Source organism: Ostrea edulis, chromosome 10 (assembly GCF_947568905.1).
Source record: "Ostrea edulis chromosome 10, xbOstEdul1.1, whole genome shotgun sequence".
In the NCBI taxonomy this organism is placed as follows: Eukaryota; Metazoa; Mollusca; class Bivalvia; order Ostreida; family Ostreidae; genus Ostrea; species Ostrea edulis.
The window spans coordinates 22967502-22989516 of NC_079173.1; the positions used below are offsets into that span (position 1 = coordinate 22967502).

The window sequence follows — 22015 nt, forward strand, 5'->3', positions numbered from 1 at the left end:
CTAGTCCGAGACGTCTCGCTCCTTGTTAAACATGCACACCTACTTCCATATCATAACGTAGATCTGTATTGTAATTTTGAAAATCCTATAAATGAAAATGATTATAACAGGCTCATATTTGTCACGGGAAATCAAATTTCAGTAGAACCTTAAGCAATTATTCTTAACATACATGTAACTTCATTCTATATTGAAGATTTTGTTTCTTACAGAATATTGTACTGGTGTCATTAGAGGAACAAACGAAATTGTTGAATGAAGCGCTATACAAATGTGTCCATTACATCATCGATTCCAAAACCAATTCCAGCTTTCAAAATTGTAAGTGTAGAATTTCTTATACCCTCCGTCGATGAAGTTATAGGGGATATCATATCGGATTTATCTTGTCTGTCTTTATACAAACATGGTTTCCCTGTTATAAACACCTTCCGGTATCAATCTAGGCATATTCGGCCTCAATTTTCCTTTTACTTTCCAGGAAAATCAAAACTCTTGTCTTACAGAACTTCATTTACAGACTCTAACCTTGTCAGAGGAAAATTGAATTTCCTACAGGGCTAATATGATGGGAATTATAACAGATCCTATTGTAATGCAAATTTCACTTCAATAGGTCCTCAGTACCCCTTGCTTGTCTTCAAAGGCGACTAAATGGGGCGGTCCTTCGGATGAAACCGCAAAAACCGATGCTCCGTGTTACAACAGATGTGGCACGATAAAGATTCCTCCCTGCTCAAAGGCCGTAAGACCTAAATTTTGAAGTCCTACCGTAAGCGACGCCCGGCAATGGCAATGGTGACGTCTCCATATGAGTAAAAAAATTCGAGCTGGACGTTAAACAATATACAATGAATTGAATTGAATTAAATATATTTTATTGACAAAAACATGAATTGGATTAGACACAAGTTCAAAAACTTCGATAGCCCTCTCCTATTACAAGAAATTATTTTCATACAATACATGTATAGTAGGCCAATTTGTGTTTACAGAGTGTACAGGTAGTATTATTATAAAATTATAGTAAAAAGGTTTGAGGTTTTTTTTTCAAAAAAGAAAAAAAAAGTCCCCCACCCCCCCAAAAAACAACAAAAACCCACCGGCCACGTTCATGTAGAAAAGATTCTATAGCCTCGAAAAGTTCTAAATTTTGCACTATAACAATATAAATCAACTAACCAGTGAAGTGAATGCTTTATAGTGAGAATTAACACTGTATGAATAAGTTCATACAGACAAAAAAGAATTGCACATTTCCTAATTATTTCCCCTTCGAATGGGGCATATTACATGTATTGTTTTTGAACAAATGTGTATCTCTTTTACCGAAGAATACATTGTTTCAGGTGTTACTGAAAATTAAATCAGTGGTTCTTGAGAAAGAACGACGAAAAAACTTTGAAAGAATAAGCTTGATAAATTTTATCCCAGTTTGCTAAAAAAAAACAACACATTTTGAAAAAAAGTTGAAGCAGACCCCAGAGCTAGTCTCATTCAATATGGCGTAATAGTCCAATCCGGAATCCATGGTTTATGTTATGAGAAGGTTATTAAAATCGTTAATATGAGATAAAAAGACGGTTGTTTCTTCGAGGACGTAATCCCTGTAGATAAAAGCACAGAGAAGACCTAAATTAAAGGGTAGTGTTCAATTTGGTCATCTAATCTGACATTTTCCGTCATTCATTGAGAAGAAAATATACCTCATTTAAAAACCTGTGACAGATCATTATTCCTCATGTGAAGTTGATAAGCATATTGACGACATCCAGTATCTAATAACGTGTGAAAAATGCTCCTTTGATCATTCAAGAGGATTAAAGGTATGTTTAAGATCAAACTATAATGAGAGAAAACTAATCAACTGGAGAGGAAAGTTTTCATACAATACATTCATGATGATGTGAATCTGTAATGGACCAACGTGATAAAGAGATGATGTCTTCCGGTTCTTCTTAGACTGTAGGGTTTTAATCGAGGACTACATGTACAGCCGCGTATGCAGGGGGAACACACACACACACACACACACACACACACACACACACACACACACACACACATATATATATATATATAAAAGCACTGAAAAGGCCACGACACTGTTGGTTATTTAAAACTCTATTTTTGCTATTTTTGCGTGTTATTTGTTTATGCAATATATGTCTCTTAATAAAGACGCGGGTTGCGTCGAAAATTCGAGTTTTAAATAACCAACAGTGTCGTGGCCTTTTCAGTGCTTTTATAAATTTCTTTACTGGCCTTGTATCTTCTCAGATCCGACACTTTAAGAAAGTAGGGTGTTGTTGGGTTTTTGTGCTTATATATATATATATATATATATATATATATATATATATATATATACCCGATATTATAAATGTAGTGGATACAAGGTCAAATACAAGATTTAAAGCACTAAAATGACCAACGACACGAACAATTATATTGTCGTCAATTTTGTTGAGACGAATGATTCGTCCCTTAATTAACACAAACGAAAAGGTTTACATAAAAAACCCACTTACTAACACTAAAACTTCACTAAATCTACAAACTTGTTTAAAATTACATGTTTATTGTTTTTGGCTGTCTAATCAATATTTTCTAAGGAGGAAATTGGGACATGCTCTATTCTTACAGGGTAGATATAAACAGTTGAAGTCTAGACGCTGTCTCAGCTTCAGATGCATGCTTTAATGTTGAATACATGCTTTGTAGAAATGAAGTAAGGTTGATAGGTATAATGCATTTCCATGTTAAGTCTTGTATATGGATTTGTTTCTTGTGCGACTTGTCATATTGTTCCACCTTTATGATATAATAGATAAACTCAACCATTTTTATCTGTTTAAATGCCTGTGCTGTTATACATGTGGCAGCGTGTGACCAAATAGACTGTTCCGTAGGTCGTGAGTTCGACCCCGAGTAGAGGCCTATGTGGGTATCCAAGATATAGTGAATTTCAGATAGGGCAGTTAAATTTATTGAAGAGTTCATTGCATATATATATATATAAATATATATATAGATATATATATATATATATATATATATATATATACATGTAACAATTATTGGTAAAAAGAACAATATGTCTATGCTTCCATTGTAAAAGCTTTGTTCGTAGTCAAGAAATATTGCTAAAAGGACAGTGAATGTCACCTTAGCACAACGGTCTCCGACAGTGCGTATACATACAGTCTCCGACAGTGCGTATAACTATTTATACAAAATGTATGTATTCTGTTACAGACTCCGACAGTGGGTATAACTATTTGTATGTATATTCTTTTACAGTCTCCGACAGTGCGTATCACTATTTACATGTATATGTATATTTCATTACAGTCTCCGACAGTGCGTATAACTTATATATATATATATATATATATATATATATATATATATATATATATATATATATATATATATATTCTTTTACAGTCTCCGACAGTGCGTATCACTATTTATATGTATATTTTATTACAGTCTCCAACAGTGCGTATAACTATTTATATGTATATTCTATTTCAGTCTCCGACAGTGCGTATTGTCCACCGACATGGGATTCCTTGGCATGCTGGCCGGAAACGAAGGCTGGCGAAACAGCTGTCATATCTTGTCCTAATTATCTCAACCAGTTCGATTCCTCAGGTACGTACTCTTTTATCATTATATCATTTGCGTACTCATGCTTTTTATAGAGTCGTACAGCCTACTGAAATGATATACATGTATTTCATAATGTATAAAACATGGCGTTTTTTTTTTTTCTGTCTTCAGACATAAAGTACAGACATTAATGCAGGTCCACCTTTTAAAAATATCTGTGTTTGCCCATTCTCAACTATAATATAATATTATACCCTTTCAAAATTTGAACTGACAAAAAAAAATTCAATTGGATAAGTAAAAATACTAATACGCACATGAAATGCAACACATAATCAAAGCAAACCAATTTATATATTCACTTGGGTTTAGGGGATTGTTCTGCCACTCTTCCAGAAGCGCTGCGCCAAGTGCGCGTAATGTTTCTGGAAGATTTGGACACAAAAGGATAAATCTGTTGTAAATAGTTCTGAGGATGGAAACTCACTTTGTCAAGCAATGTGGTACATGGCATTATCTTGCTGAAACGCTAAATCATGATTCTACACGGATGGAACAACTAACTGACTGTAAAATAGTTTCAACATAATGCATACATGCCAACTTTTGAAAATCTCCATGGGGGATTTTGCGCGCGACGACCTTTTTAACGCTCAAAATTCACGACATTTTACCATGAAAATAAATATTTGTCTTTTCAAATAAAATATCAATCTAATCATTATACATGTATCATACATCAAGTGTGTTTGACCATTAACTTTAACAAAACCATATTAAAAAAAAACTTTGAAAGATATAGATAAGTATTTTATTAAAATCATCTATTCAGCAAAAAATCCTCTCCAACAAATCACATACATATTATCAAATAATACTTAAAGTTGCATCCTTTTACACCATATACACATTGGTTGGTCTATATATCAAAATTTAAATTAAAGCACATGCATTTAGGTACGACTACAAAGGCGATCTTGCTTGTCTGTAAACAATTTCATGGGCTTGCAGAGTCTGGTGGAACAATTTGCATTGCAACCAGAAAAGGAGTGATCTGCCCTGCTATGAAGTTTGCGAACAAAACCTTTGCACCCATGACATCTGAAATAATTACCAGGAAAAAACTCATCAAAATATACGTTTTTACTTGTAAAATATTAAAGGCTACTTGCTAATATAAAATTCAGTACAGACTTGTGCAAATTACGCATCACAAAGTCTATTGAATATTACACTATATAGACTATGTAATACATCGCTATAGACAGATAGATTCGGGTAGCCTATATTATCATAGTTGGAAAAACATATATTTTACGTACCTTTAATATTGCATATTTTGGATGCTGTCAGCGAGAGGCAAAAATCGGGAATGTCCGATTGTTTGGTGGTGACACTATTATCATTGCCATTCACGTTTGTGTAAAGGATATGTCAATTTGAAATCCGTTTTCCCGATTAATTACTATCAAATGCTTCGCACTGTCCAATAAGCACCCCGACACGGGCAGACCAAGTAAATTACATCACTCCGATACCATGCGACACAGGTAAACAGCAATGGCTGACTATTGTCCCGATTTCTGATTGGCCAGTTCAGAAATGACGCGAGATTTCAAATTCCGGTTGGAAATGGGGGTTTGTTGTCGTAAAATGGGAGATATTTTTAGAAAATCGGGATTTCGGGGTATTTTCGCAATCCCGATCGGGATATCGGGATTTGCCTTTTCAACTGCTTCAAATCGGGAAAATCCCGCACAAATCGGGAAAGTTGGCATGTATGATAATGTGTTAAAATTCATCGGTAATGACAAGAGGAGTCTTCCTTCCATTGTAGATACCAACCCGATCCATAAAACCGTTATTTCCGAACTACCAACCCGATCCCTAAAACCGCTAATTCCGATCTACCAACCCGAACTCTAAACTCGTTAACCCCGAACTACCAACCCGAACCCTAAATCCATTAACAACTACCATCCCGAACTTTCAAGCCATGGCCACTAACTCCGAACTATCAACCCGAACCCTAAAGCCACACAACTCTGAACTACCTACGCGAACTTCAAAGACAATCTCTACCCAGAGTTGTCGTTCTTTGCTCTCACTTACACCTCTGTCAACGTCTCAAAGGTTTTACAAGATTTTTGTAAAATGGCACGTATGCTTAAATAAAGTATGGTTTTGACTTCAGTTACAAAAATATACGTAAATAAATAAATATTGAGCAGATGTCAAGTCTTTCTGTGACACAAGAAGCATTGATTTGGGTTGAAACGTGGATATTGGGTTGTTCTATTGCACCAGTCCTATACCCATAGGTACATGAAGATTATTGTAATGGAAAAAAATCTACAAAGAGTTTTTTGTCCTACATTTTCCCAATATTTTATAAAGTAGTTCTTAGTTTTATTAGCCGTAAAAAAGTGGATTTACATGTGGAATAACTGATTATTTTGAGACGTTAACAGAGGTACATGTGAGTGTAAGGAACGATAACTGTGGTAGAGATTGCTTCAAAGACTCTAACTCCGAACTACCAACCCGAACTCTAAAGCCACTAACTCAGAACTACCAACCCGAACCCTAAAGCCACTCCGAAACAATAGCGTTTAGATTCATCTGAAAATAGGACATGCTTTCAACATTGCATAGCAAACATGTTAGGCGATTATGTGGAAACTATTCGAACCTGACGTCACGTTGATGAATGCCGTTTCAAAGGAGGATCTTAGCATACCTCGTTAACGGTTTTCCAGTTCGGGGACGATAGTGAATGGAGCCCGTGAATCATTATCGGTTGTACAGATGTTGTATAGTGTAGCACGGAAAGCTAACGCAACTTTGTTATATGAACGAACCTACTAAAAGCCATCGCCAGGTACGCTTCTGGTTACCTGTACCGGCAAAACCCCGTAACCCCACGCAACAGTTTATTGTCGGACAATAAGGGAGCGATATGCACCAAGAGTCTAAAACAGGTATACTGCTGTGTCGGACTTTTCACGTGCAATTAACATGCCTGAATATCGACTTTTATAACTCGAAGAGACCCAGTCAATGACTTACGTTACTGAACCGTTTATATGTAAATTGACATAAGATGTATATCAGTTTGTCGTTACAAACAATGTTCCCGTGGAGATCCGGGTTAGGGTATGTCCTCAGTTCCCCTTGTTTGTCGCAAGAGGCGACCAAATGGGGCGGTCCTTCGGATGAGACCGTGTAAACCGAGACCCCGTGTCATAGCAGGTGTGGCACGATAAAGATTCCTCCCTGCTCAAAGGCCGTAAGCGCCTGACATAGGCCTAAATGTAGCAGCCCTTCACCGGCAATGATGACATCTTCATATGAGTGAAAAATTCTCGAGAGGGACGTCAAACAATATATAATCAATCAATTTACAAACAGGGTGTTGCATTTCTTTTGCATACATATAGTTAGGCAAAATTTTGTTTTCCAGAAGAGGGTCAAGTTACTCTTAGGGGGAATTAGGTACTAAGGAATGTATACCGTGTGTGTGTGTGTGTGTATATATATATATATATATATATATATATATATATATATATATATATATATATATATCTTTCTACATTCTGATGAATCTGTAAAAGAAAAAAGGCGTAAAAAGATTGTAAAGTTAAGGAGATTTTATAGTTCGGTCGGTCGGGCAAGGGTAAACAAACTATTTTTCACTTTCGTCTTACTTATAATTTTTGTGGTCATCTATGTTTTAATTCAAATTATTTTTTCATGAACTTAGCCCTAGCTTATAGAAATTGTACAGAGAATGGGACATGGTTATTCATACCTGAGTTGAATTCAACATGGGCGGACTACAGGGCGTGTATTGTTGCAAATCCTGGAGTGACAGTCGTTCCCAAACTCATTCAGGTGAGTAGTTGATTCACCTCTAAAACTGTTTAATAAAGGTTGAGTAAACACGGACCCCTGGACATACCAGAGGTGGGATCAGGTGTCTAGGAGGAGTAAGCATCCCCAGTAGACCGGTCACACCCGCCGTGAACGCTATATCCTAATGAGGTAAACGGAGTTATTCGTAGTCAAAATCAGCGTGCCAAGAACGGCCTAACAATCGGTATGAATCACGTCAGATAAATGTACCGACGAGGAGTAAGCATCCCCTGTCGACCGATCACACCCGCTGTAAGTCCTATGTCTTGATCAGGTAAACAGAGTAGTCTGTAGTAGAATTCAATGTGCCAAGACCGTCCTAACAATTAATATGAAACACGTCAGACAGCACTTGACCCAATGATATGTTGTATTGGCAAACTAGAGCATTAAAACGACGATCTGATTGTAATTAAATTGCTATTTGTCTACTTGTTTAGTGATAATTATGTATATTGAAAACACCTATTCTTACTGATACAAAATATGTTCGCCATGTAGACGCGCCTAGATGCTACTAGAAAACTGTCGAAGACAATTAGGGTACCGCTAAAAGCGCTTTGTTGGAAACGCCACATATAGGGGTGACTGTGGACACACCGACTGACGAACAGCCGGAAGACTGACTGAAATAATGTATATTACAGAGCCCTGACTTCTTCGATACGGTCAATAACCCTACAATATATTGACACATCAGCTCTGAAAAAGCGTTGAAGATAAATTGTCGATTGATTTCCTAAAGGAATCCATGAACCTCACACATATTGTATTAATTAAATTTCATCAATTAAAGTTTTCAATGTATAACCATCCTATAGTATATCTAGTAAATGAATGGCGGGATTTTTGTAATCATAAACTCATTTGGAATGGTTCATGCTATACAAATAATCCACCATAGGAAGTTTCAAAATCTTGATTACTGCTTCATTTATTAATTTAAAAGCTTTTGCATGAGAAGAAAAAATCTGTTGCTGTGGCCTTCCACTCGACATGTAGATATATCGACGACATTTTATCTTTCAACATGATCATTTTCTTTCATATGTCGACTCGATATATCCCAGTGTACTCGAAATAAAAGACACCACAGAGTCTTCCACATTTGCTTCATACTTAGATATTTTATTGAAAATAGATGTTAACGGCAAACTAACAACTCAATTTGATGACAAACGGGATGATTTCAGTTTTTCCATCGTCAATTTCCTACATTTATGTAGCAACATCCCATTATCACCTGCATATAATGTTTATATTTCTCAACTGATTGGATACACAAGAGTGTTTTGCGTATGATCAATATTTTAATCGAGGCAGGCTACTGGCAAACAAGTTGATGTTACAGGGGGTTTCAACAATCTTTCTTAAAGACAACATTTCTTTAACTCCACATCTGAATTAGTTCCAAGTATCTACTTCTTGTATCAGATGATACATTGTTAAAAGAAAATTGTGAAATTGGTCAAATTAAGATCATTTTGATAACAAAAATCCTTCCGCCACAAAATGCAGTCCTTTCGACACCCTTTCAAAATTGGAACCGACAAACAAATTTTCAACTGGTTAGGTATAAGTAGTAAATATATAATGTATATGGACCAATGGAATAAATATTGAACCATTGTCTATACAGTTTTAGCATTCTATGGAGTTAGTGTTTTCCTTGATTATGATATATCCTCTGTAAAACACTTTCTGTTGCTAATTATAGATGAATATCAAAAGTTATGATGGAATATTTTCGATTCAAATAAAAGTCGTTGGATATATACATGCATGTGAACACGAAACTACATTTACCAGCAAAGATTTGCTGATAATTTCAAGCAAGACTTTGCAGATAATATCAGTTCTTAACTTTGTATGTTTAAATGCACAAGTCTTAAAACAAACTTTTCTAGTCTCTTGAAAAGTTTGGAAGCTTTAAACGCCCTTAACATTATCTTTGCTTTCTCTACAGGACCACATGCCGTCCATCACTCTTATGTACAACATTGGTTATGGGGTCTCTCTGGTTTCATTGCTTCTGGCGACAGTCATCATGCTTCTGTTTAGGTAAGCTCTCCTCGAAGATCAGGCAACATCTGTGGTAAACTCGAAATAAACTTTGATTCATTCTTTTGAGAAATGAATCTACAATGCATATTTGTAGAGTTTGTTATATTCTAATTTGATTCAGTCCATGAAATTCATTCTAAAAATAATAATCTGATAAAAAAAAAAAAACCCAGAAAATATAAATCTACCTTAATTGCACATTTAGTTTCTTCCTTTACATATTGGGTACTCTTTTTGAGTGATTTGAATATCTTAAACACGAGATCTTGTCACTCATGCTCACGATAACTACCCCTCATCGCATTGCTCTCTTTGGATTTAGATTTGCTTTGTGGCAATCCTTCTAAAACCGTTGACGTCTCGATTTATGTACAATCATTTCATTGGGATATCAACAAAACTTAGTAATTTATATATGATTTGGGAAAGAATTTAACTCCATGTCGTATCAAATTTTCCATTACATTTAAGATCGGTACAAAAGCTGTAGACTTTATGGAATCATATACATTTCACTCATAATGTCTCGCAATTGGCGACAAAAAGTCGTTACCTATTCTAAACGTTTAAATTTTGAAAAGGCTGCAAGGGATCACTCCCGAGGTCTCCCGGTTGTCAAAAGGACGCCTAACCACTAGACGTTTGTGGTCATTGCTTTATTGATACATATACTTATTACACAAGAGTGGTATCATTTTAGCATTGTATCTTTTTTGCCAGGAAACTTCGTTGCCCACGGACTTCAATCCACGTCAATTTATTTGCATCATTTATGATCCGAGCCTCATTTTCATTTCTGAAGGAAAATTTATTAGTCAGTGGTGTTGGATTCCATAATGACGTCATACAATCATCCAATGGACTTGTGGAATTCAAAAGCGAGGGATCTGTAAGTTTGTAATTGAACCTATAATTCCGTTTAAAGATATTACACGTTTATTTATGACAGGTACAGCTTATATTAGAATGCATTCATACCAAAGATTACATGTACCCATCCTCACAATGTCAAAGGTTTAACCTTTAACAGGATTAGGATTACTAAGCGAATATCTATAAAATACTAGTAGAAGATGTGTACAATGGTATTTTGAAAATGAAGACATTCAATTTTACCTTATTTAAATAAAATGAAGTTTTAGTTCAAAATAATCCATACTGTATATATTATTAAAACTCCTGTTAGACTCCAACCCACGATCTACAGATAAGCAATCGAGACTCTAACCAACTGGACTAAATATATAAGGAATATGCAAATATTGCTGATACTTACATTTTCATTCATTTTCAAGTGGAAGTCGACAATCATGACCACGTGTTTTCCTCCCTAATTTACAAATGAAGTGTGTAACATTTTGCCTAATTGTTACCATTTATATGAATGGTGCGACGTGAAGATAACGAACAAAGCTCAATCTCATAACTCTTATAAACATTAGACCGTTCTTAGCACACTGATTTTGACTACGGATAACTCCGTTTACCTGATCAAGATATAGGGCTCAGGGTGGTTGTTACATGTACCGGTTGACAGGGGATGCTTACTCCTCCTAGGCACCTGATCCCACCTCTGGTGTGTCCAGGGGTCCGTGTTTGCCCAACTATCTATTTTGGTATTGCTTATAGGAGTTATGAGATTGATCACTGTTCGTTATCTTCACCTTTTATACATGATTGTACATGTGTTATTTGTGTCAGAATTTTCAGGAACATATTTAATTGGTAAGATATATTGCTATCATTTATACAAATACGTAAATATACACATATATAATGCTACGTTATAACAGCCATAATTTCTTATCTTTACTTCAGCACTGGGAGTGTAAATTTTTCTTCACGATGTTTTATTACTTCTTGGGGGCCAATTACATGTGGATCTTGGTGGAAGGACTGTATCTTCATATGCTCGTCTCGGTGGCTGTTTTCTCGGAAAATAGCGGAGTCAAATGGCTCGTTCTGTTTGGATGGGGTACGATTTCCACAGTATAACATGTAGTCGTTACGTGATAGGGCTTACATGGACAGGTGAAGATAACGAACAGTGATCAATCTCATAAAGAGCAAACAATTAAGAGAAGGACAAACACCGACCCCATGAATATACTGTACCAGAGGTGGGATCAGGTGACAAAGAGGAGTAAGCATCTCCTGTTAATCGGTCACACCCGCTGTGGGCCCTAAATCATGATCAAGCAAATGTGAAGCAAACAAATATCGTTGTTTCTATTGTGCGATCTTCCATCTGTCATTGTCTCAGTCTGTGATCATTATGCAAAGTATAACCAATATGGTTTACATACATATGATACAAAGTATCTATCCTTTACTACGTGATATGGAGTTAATTCCTCGCAAGACAGATCCACATTTCTAATTTCTGTGCAATGTGACAATTAATGCTTTCTTGGACTTAGAAAAAGATGTAGTCAAATTATAGTGAAATTCCTTGCATTTTCAATAGTTCTTAATCCTTGGGACGTGTCTTGATAACTATTCATGATTCTTTCTCATTATGATAGACCTTTCTCATCAGGATCAGCTACAATTTCTAATTAAGTTTGCGGAATAAATTACGCTTTTCATGTTTTTTAATTCGAGATTTAGAAATTCCAATTATAGCTTGAATAATTTTTATGCAAAGAACTGACTCGTTTAATGACATGAAATACCCCCAAAAATTGTTATAGAATTTATTTAATTTTGTTTCATTGTTTTAAGTCATTTTGAAATCTAAATAGAAAATTGGGTTACTTAGGTCCATATTCTGTCTTACTTTTCACAAACACTTCTCTTTTTCCTCCATATGAATGACAAACAGTTATCAATGTAATATGTGCCGAAATGGTAAAATATATCGCACTTTTCAAATGCATGTACATACATGTAATTATTCATTATTTACATTGAAAAATGTTACGATAACAAACAATGATCAATCTCATAATTCCTATATAAATACATGATATTATACACGTGAATACAAAATTAAGAGTAGGGCAATCACGGACGCCTAGACATACCAGTGATTGGTGCCTAGAAGGAATATGCATCCCCTGTTAACCGGTTAAATAAAAATTAAATTTCAAATACAGAAAGGCAACCAAAATATTATGAGAGAAATAATTCTAGTATTGAATACGAAAGGAAAAATATACTATTATGCATAGCTATTATTAAATTATTGTAGTAACATATTTTGTTTGCTGTATACTTAATTATAATGACTTTTTTAGCCTCACAGTTGTTGTGTGTGATACCATGGGTGATAGTGAGGGCGACATCAGAAGACGTTTTGTGAGTACATATACTTCAATTGTTAGTCTTTGGAATGGGCATTTTGTTTACCAAAATGTGTGCTTGTGTGTATTTTCTTGATGCTTGATTCTGAAACACTATAATATTTTCTAACCGTGTGGTCTAGGTGCTGGAATACTCATCCAACCCCAGGCTATTTTTGGATTTTAAGAGCCCCCATAGTGGCATCCGTTGTGGTAAGTCAAATACAGATAAAACCATTTATTTTGACTCCAATTTCCATTCCCCTTTCTATTCTCCTTTCTATGACACTGTTCAAATCAATATCCTTTGTGATCGAACACAAAAAGATTTCTCCCATGGTCAAAGATTTCACATGTTGCACTGTATTGTGAAATTGTCCTTATCACGCACTCTCCGTAAGCAGTGTATGGATACTAAGATCTACAGCTAAGTTATTAAAGTAGAAAGAAACTGTTACAAATCTCAAGAGAACCTTTACTAAGTAGAGTGCTCTTCATTATATAAGCTATAGATTTATAATCTATAAAATACGAATTTCAATCAGGGCCGTAAATTAACCTTCAATTTGGAGGAGGCAGGAAATTAGGCGGGGGTCTGGGGGCCGCCCAGACGCTGAGCACATTTTGTGCACACTGAACACGTTTCGTGCAAAATCCTTGATTCTAGGGCCTTCTAAGATGTTACTTGACTAACTCATTCTAAAAGAAAGATTTGGAATGCTTTTTAAGGGAGGTATCATATTCTTAGTTATTGGAAACAACATAAATTCTAATGAACTTTAAATTTTAATTTTTTTTTGGCTCAAAAGTTGGAGGAGGCAGCTGCCTCCTCCGCCTCCATGTAATTTACGGCCCTGTCAATGTGTTAATGGTATTTGAAATGTAATTTCGGAAGTCGTTAAATTTATTTGTGAAACAGCACCAAGACGATGAAGGGTTATATAAAAATACTAGATGAAAACATACTAGGCACAGCTCTGTAATAATTAATGAAATGCCGCTTTGTATATTGCAGGTCAACTTTGTGATTTTCATCAACATTATAAGAATACTCTTCACAAAACTAAACGCATTCAATGCAAATGAAACTAAGAAGTTTAGGTACAAGTGAGTACTTTTATATGTTCATGATTTTTATTTGAAAAAATAGCATGGCATATGAATGCATAAGGAAAGCGCACGTTTACACTGACATCTTAAAATACGAATGATTTGATATAGAAACATACTTACATGTATATAGTTAAATATAACATCATATTTCAACCTAATTTATGTACGTTGTGTCATTAACAGAGGAATATTGATTTCCTTTTTTCATCAGAATGCATCTTTTAATTACAGGTTAAACATAATTTTGATAAGTACAAACTTCAAGTACATAAGTAGTTTTATTTTCCGTCTGTAGATGAAACATAACATTTATGTTGTTTCTGTAGTAGTGAACTTTGTTAAGATTTTTAAGTGTTTGATTGACCTTTGAGTTTTGATTTATATGAATTGCCGGAATGTTTCCTAAATCAGTTTCATATCCATCAGTTCAAGGATTATAATCCAAGTGTTGTTACCTTAAAAATTGTTGGAATTGCATGTTTAACGACAAAGAGATATTCCATGATATATTTCATATGTTAGATATGCTTTCTATATATTATTTTAAAAACGTTTTCCTTGCATACTTTTTAAATCTTTTCACGTGTGAAACTCTTTGCACACTTTGTCTAACACTTGAGCTTATCATTAAAACAAAGTCTACATTAACACTTAAACTTCCAAGTCATTAAAAATATCAATCTGCATATGAAAATATAATTCATTTCTTCATGCATAAGAGCATTCATTAACATTAATAATATTTTACGACAACATAAAGCATGAAAGGTAATCCAGTTTCAAGATAATTTTGATGTATTGAATTAAAGAAATCCCTGTGTCCTTCAGAAAACTAGCCAAGTCGACCTTAGTCCTGATCCCCCTGTTTGGCGTCCATTACGTGGTATTTATCGGCCTCCCGGACAACGTCAGTGACGAGGCAGAACTGGTCAGGTTGTACTTCGAAATGTTCTTCAATTCGTTTCAGGTAAATGAGCAAGTGGACGATATAGGGTTCACGGCGGGTGTGACCGGTCAACAGGAGATGCTTAATCCTCCTAGACACCTGATCCCACCCCTGGTACATGTATATCCAGGAGTCCGTGTTTGCCCAACTCTATATTTTGTATTGCTTATAGGAATTTAAGAGTTTGATCACTGTTCGTTATCTTGAAGTTCGCCTTTCACTATGCTTTAGTGGGTCTAGAGGAATTGCAACCTTTTTCTTGCTGGAAAAAATTGACATACTATTTGGAAGAATGTGGGCCTCTCTTTTTTGTGGAGGGGGAGAAAAAGTGTTCCTATAGGATCTTAGGTCGCAAACTTTCTGAATCCTTATAAATATTTTATGCAATCAAATAATAATTATAGCCCAAATGTAATGTATATGAAAGGTGAAGATAATGATCAGTGATCAATTTCTTAACTCCTATAAAGGTGAAGATAATGAACAGTGACCAATCTCTTAACTCCTATAAAGGTGAATATAACGAACAGTGATCAATCTCTTAACTCCTATAAGCATTATCATCATCATTATTATACATTATCATTGTTATTATTAATTTAATTATTTTAACGCACATGTAGATTACATGTTCTATCAAAAGTATCCCCTAGATGTCAATCGTGTCCAATCAAAACTCTCGTTACTGATTATCCAGCATATTTTGGTTAATTGATAGAAAATTTGGTTTATTTCATCAGCTATAAGGTTGCATTGTTCTACGTAAATTTACAATAATGATTTTATGTATAACTTTAACGTATAGCATACAATTTCTTAAAGTTTGATTTCTCTTCTTTTTAGGGCTTCATCGTAGCTTTAATTTTCTGTTTCTTCAACGGAGAGGTAAATAACTCAACTTATTACAATAAATGTGAAAAGCTCATAATCATAAGAATATCACAGTTTGATGGTTCGTAGCTCACCCTAGCTGAATGATCAATTGAACTCGTATGATAAGTTTTTGTCCGGAACCTGTTAACCTGTACACATATGATATCAGGTAGAGTGTGGGCTTTGTGAATATCAGGTCGTGAGTTCGAGTTCCGCATGTGCCACGACTGAGTCAACGTAAACATAGTGCTTTGTTCCTTTCCCACGTCCTCGGTATTTGAAAATGTTTCGGAAATTACCTTAACATTGAAGTACTCGTGTTTCGGCAGGTGTGGGCACGTTAAAGGTCTAAATTCATGCTGTTTCACTTACAGATGGTGACGTCTAAACGTGAGTGCAAATTTCTCAAATGGACGTACAACAAACACATAATCATAATCGACGTCTCTGACGTCATTGACCACCGGGCCAATTGCAAACCTATACTAAATTTTACGTGAATGGTGTTACAATTTGAATAAATGGTTAAGTTCCCTGTCAAAAATTGTCATTATACGGCGGGTACTGTGGTGGTAAATATGAATCTTCAGAAGAATCACTGGGTTACACATCGCTTAGTGTGTCAGGGTTCGAATCCAAATCGAGACAGGCTTGTTTCGTCATTCTAGGTACATTTAGAGCATGTTTCTCCGTAACACATGGGCATAAAAGAGAAATTTAGATCATGACACTTTTGAGATCTACAAAGAAAGAGACCTATTTCTCGATGGGCGTTGTCATAGTAAGATCGGTCATTGCCAGATGTCGCTGAACGCTTAGCATAAAGTTATACCATGACGCTTTTGCTAAAGCTAGCGACATCCCTATGTAAAAGAGTGTTTTCGAAGGAAATTTGAATTCGAAACAGACTTATTCCATTTACATGTAGAGTGTTGAACCCTGTCATGGCGTAGGTGAAACATATTGATGTAATTTTATTTTATACAGAGACTAAGTCAGAACTTGCCTACACAATTTATAAACATTCAGATATAAACTAGTGTATTTAAGGATTTCATATCTTAACTCCCTGGGGTATCGGTCAGAGATGTACAATTTCACATTGAAAAACCAGAGGTGGATTTAACAAACTATGTGGTACTTTCATTTGAAATCTAAAATGAGTCTGAAATGCATGATTTTATAGATTTAATTAAGATTATATACCTTGTAAAAATATAGAAACTGAAACAAATTACCAAAACAAAAGAAAAACTTGGATTGAAAGCAAAGGTACTTTAAAGCTGTATGGTCCAAATTACAATATTTTTTTCCCATCTCGTAAAAACGCTATTAAATCATCGCACGTATGTAGTTATGAGGGTGTACGACATATTACTAATTATTTCACCTGTTTCAACCCAAATTATTTGATTTTAAATCGATGTTTACAAATAACCGCGTCACTCTGCCATTTCAAGTGATAGTCACGTGACCAGTTCAAACTTTCAGATCAGCGGTGGTCTTATCTGTGTAAAATTGTGTATTTTGTTACAACAGTACCGTGCCATAAGTTTAATAGAAATTAAAATATCAAATACCTTTCAGTAGTTCGTTGTTTTACGCTCTTTCAGCCTTAAAACTAGACCAGTTAATACATCATGTTGGGATTCCCCTGACGCGCGTGGGTCTATTTATAGACGTCTATTATGGGATGATTTATATATGTACCACACTTATTTACTTTCTAAATAATATTCTCACTGTTTTCTTTTACATGCAGATGTTTTCAAGCATGTAATTAAGGGAAAGTTAATAACTTTATAAAGTAATTGATCTGCTTTAAAGTAATAATGCACAAAAATAATACATGAACATCGGGTCATACAGCTTTAAGCCAAATAAGTTATAAATTATTTTGTTGTAGTTACTAAATAATTTATCAACCATCTTGTTGTTAGAATACACCCCCTTCCATCTTTGTCGTACGCTACAATGTAGCAGGACTAAGAATATCATCAAAAATAAATATCCAAATTAAAAATATCGCCAAAACGACTCTTCTCTAATATTATTTTCCGTAATACAAGTCGTCATCCGTTTTGAAGGATATTACACAGGCAATTGGGGACTACATATATTTTAATTTGATTGTATATTGTTTAACGTCCCTCCCGAGAATTTTGCACTCATATGGAGACGTCGCCTTTGAGCAGGGAAAGATCTTTATCGTGTCACATCTGCTGTGACACGGGACCTCGGTTTTTGCGATCTCATCGGAAGGACCGTCTTATTAAATCGCCTCTTACAACAAGCAAGGGGTACTGAGGACCTATTCTAACCTGGATCCCAACGGGACGATTTTAATTTAATGAACATGTTAGTGTTAAAAAATAATTTTCTTTGAAAACTGAGGGAAAAGTATGTGTAATCGGTGTTTACATGTATATATTTCTGATTCAATATATATGATCCATGAGGTATCTTGTTTATTCTATGAAAGGTACAAGCAGAAATAAAGAAAAAATGGCGAAGGTTTATGATATCACGTGGTCGAGGAATCAGTCGAAAAAGCACGAGAGACACCATGACGTCATTCATATCGCGCACGCGTGGAGGTTCACTTGGTTCAACGACAAATTCCCAAGATTCCAAAGACCATGCAAACGGAAATTGTACCCGTGAAACATCGCTAATGGGACTTAATGAGGAGCTACATCCATTACAGAGGAACAAAGTGTATGTGAAGGAAAATGGAATTTCCCAGCACCAAAATGGAAAAGTTGAGGAAACCATTTAACACTGAATAACACGATTCTGTTTGTTGAATTAAGTATTGTTCACCCCAGTTTAGGATAAAAGAAATCTGTGATACCTAACAGATAGGAATTTACTTGTTTAAGAGTCGGTGGTGTTCGTTTGCGGTCGGAACTTGTGAACCCAACACTGACAAATACTAAGAATGTCTTGATGTTATCGCCCCGACTTTTACCGTTTTATTGCATAGTACCTTGTTTAGTACTATTTGTGAAGGCAGCAAATTTCTTCGAGTGAAGAGCAATGAACTGTCGTGCTTTATTTATTCGGTTCCTTATATTTATTTGTAGAACTGTCTCAATATTGTGTTTAAATGTCTGTTTGATGAATCTCACGGGAGTAAATAATGAATGTCTGACATAAGATAAGGTGAGTAGCAAAGAACGAGGAAGTGCTAGCCGAGTTTTCCGGAATTTTGTCTCGTCACATGATCTAAATCATTAATATTATTTCTATAGCATTAATTGGCACGAGAATATTTTCAATTCCAGGGCCATATTTAAAGCTGTATTAAATTAGGAGCTCTGTTAAAGCAATGTGACTTTTAAGTGTGCACTAACATTAAAACACTACAATTTAGAATCACTACTACATGTATACATGTAGTTGATTAATTGTAAATAAAGTGAATATGTTTTGCCATCGTTATATTGCATTGTGTGAAGAAGAAATTAAAGCGGAGTAGATTTTTCCATAGTCAACGACAGTCCCTCGAGAGATAATGTAAACCAACTTTTATTTGCGTGTGAGAAAATTTGTCGCAAATACTTCTTGTCGTAAACCAGTCCTTGAATGTCTGTCAGGCTCGAAAAAGGCTCGATCGCGAAAATTACTAGCTGCGAACCAGTTTACCACAGGTGAATCGCGAAATTAAGTAGCCGCGAATAAAAATTGGCTTACAGTAATAGATATGTATCTATAAATTGGAAAGTCATTTATTTATTTCATATTATTATTACATCATATACGTATTGTTGGTCTTTCCTGTACATCATTGATATTTGAAGTGAGTTATTGCATACCAAAGATTTTACACGTGTCCATTTTACATTAAACATAAGCTGTGATTTTTATTGCATTAGACATATTTTTCAAATACGTGTAGTTGTTAATTTGTAATATGATTCTTTCATTATGTGAATTAAAATATTATATACTTCTCTTTCTTCAATGTTTTTAAGCATTTTAATTACACAGATGGTCAACACGTGGAGAAAACAAGTCAGACGTATTGTGCCAGAACATATTCAAAGAATGATGTAAATCAAATGTTGATTCTCAATCACAAAACTTTTTCCAAATGAACAGCATGAAAACGTGCGACTTTTCAACACTTTACTCAACCATTCCAGACCAGAATTTTTTTTTCCATCAGAGACAGATGTTTCTTTAATAGAAATGGAACACAGAAATATTTCCATCTTGTGCTCTGTCTTTCGAACAGTTACTTTGTTAAACACTGTTCTGCAATTCTGTTTGACAATCTGTTGGAATTCCCTTGGGCAAGAACTTTGCTCCTTTGTTAACTGACCTGTTTTTATACTCTTATGCAACAGAATTTATTAAAAACAACTTCTACGTGAGAAAACAAAAAATATCTTGTGGCTTTCAATGCCACATAAATGAATTATAATTTTCATTCAAATGTCAATTTAATATATCCTTGTGAACTCGAAACTTGTAGGAACATTGTCTTTGTATGTCTCGTTATTACAACTGTATTTTAAACGGCATTAATTCCACATTTGGTAACCCTACTTATACTCCAACTGCCCTATTAAAAGATGAACTTTTTCAAAATCATGCTTCCATTTTAAACATATTTAATATTGCAATGAATGGGATTGATGAATATGGGTTACCGTACCTATACTGGATTCCTAAACTTCACAGAAACCCTTACAAACAAAGATATATTGCTGGATCCAGTAAATGTTCTACCAAGGCCCCAATGTATCTTTGCTCTTCACGAAAATATTAACAGCTTTAATATTAAAACGGAAAAACTACAAGTGTATAGTGCTATAGCACATTTCAGAAATGCTGTAAATCAAATGTGGATTCTAAAAAAAATCTAAAGAATTTTTGGTAAATTTGAAATTACAAAACTTTTTTCAAATCGACATTAAACACGTATGGCTTTTCAACACTTTACACCACCCTTCTTCACGATAAATCAAAGATCATAATTTTGACCTCATAGACAGTTGCTTCTTCAACAAATATAAAAAAGGAAATATTTATATCTATTGATCAGTCATTCAAAAAAAAAACTTTTTAAACACCACTCTGGTTCTACGCACAAGTACTCTGAATTTGCAATTGAAAATATCCTGGAGTTATTCATAGACAATATCTTCGTAGTCTTTGGCGATCAGGTCTTCCAATAGCCTGTTGGAATTCCCATGGGCACTAATTGTGCACCTTTATTAGCTGACCTGTTATTATATTCTTATGGAGCAGAATCTATTAATTAACAATAATCATTTTCATTCATATGCTGATTCAATATATCCCAGTGAACTCGAAATAAGACACCAAGCGTTTCGATTTAGATATTTTATTGAACATAGATATTAACGGCAAACTTACAACTACATCATCAACTTCCCATATTTATGTAGCAGTATTCCATTATCACCTGTAGATGATCTTTATGTCTCTCAAATGATTTAATACGCAAGACCTTGTTCTGAGTATGATCAGGTTTTTAATCGAGGCAGGCTGCTGACAAACAAGTTGATATTACAGGGTTTGCAACAGTTTCGTTTAAAGTCTGCATTTCGCAAATCCCATGTTCGATATAAAGATCTAGTTTGCCCATGCAACCTGTCATTGGGTCAAATACTGTCCGACGGGTTTCATGGATTGATGTACCGTGACCTACTTTAAAGCTAAGATTAGGTCAAACAGTTTTTCAGATTAGTTTTCGTTATGGATACAGGTGCATGTGTATTGCCAGGAAATGTAGTCACAACCTTCCTCTCGGAGAAATACAGATTCGGTTTGCATCTCAGCTTAATTGGTGCACCGTTTAAGGCTAAAAGTAGGTCAAATAGTTTTCTGGACTTTTTTGTATTATGGATACAGATTTTGTACTGAAAATTTGTCATCACTGTCCGACGGGCGAATAAAAGGTGAATATAGCGAAACATCGATCAATCTCATAACTCCTATTAGCAATATAAAATATAGCTGGGTAATTACGGACCCCTGGCTGTATATACCAAAGATGGGATCAGGTGCCTAGGAGGAGTAAGCATCCCCTGTCAACCGGTCACACCCGCCGTGAGCCCTATATTTTGATCAGGTAAACAGTGTAATCCTCAGTCAACATCAGTGTGCAAAGAACGGCCTAATAATCGGTATGATACATACTGTTTACGATGCTCTTGTTATTGAA

General features: G+C 35.0%; 1 protein-coding gene across 8 annotated transcripts in view; it reads left to right on the top strand.

Annotated features, from left to right (window-relative positions):
- The window catches only part of LOC125665556 (parathyroid hormone/parathyroid hormone-related peptide receptor-like), a 54506-nt gene extending 34735 nt beyond the window's left edge, over positions 1–19771 (top strand). For 7 of the 8 annotated variants that reach the window (XM_048898257.2, XM_048898255.2, XM_048898254.2 and 4 more), the window contains 12 exons: positions 213–321; positions 3541–3660; positions 7385–7515; positions 9503–9597; positions 10321–10489; positions 11419–11575; positions 12840–12900; positions 13028–13097; positions 13900–13991; positions 14826–14964; positions 15787–15828; positions 18299–19771. In XM_048898257.2, coding sequence (XP_048754214.1) covers positions 213–321; positions 3541–3660; positions 7385–7515; positions 9503–9597; positions 10321–10489; positions 11419–11575; positions 12840–12900; positions 13028–13097; positions 13900–13991; positions 14826–14964; positions 15787–15828; positions 18299–18595 — 1482 coding nt within the window. In that variant the 3' untranslated portion in view covers positions 18596–19771. The remainder of the gene's footprint in view (positions 1–212; positions 322–3540; positions 3661–7384; positions 7516–9502; positions 9598–10320; positions 10490–11418; positions 11576–12839; positions 12901–13027; positions 13098–13899; positions 13992–14825; positions 14965–15786; positions 15829–18298) is intronic. The other variant, XM_048898259.2, reaches the window with a different exon arrangement.
- The last annotated feature ends 2244 nt before the right edge of the window (positions 19772–22015 follow it).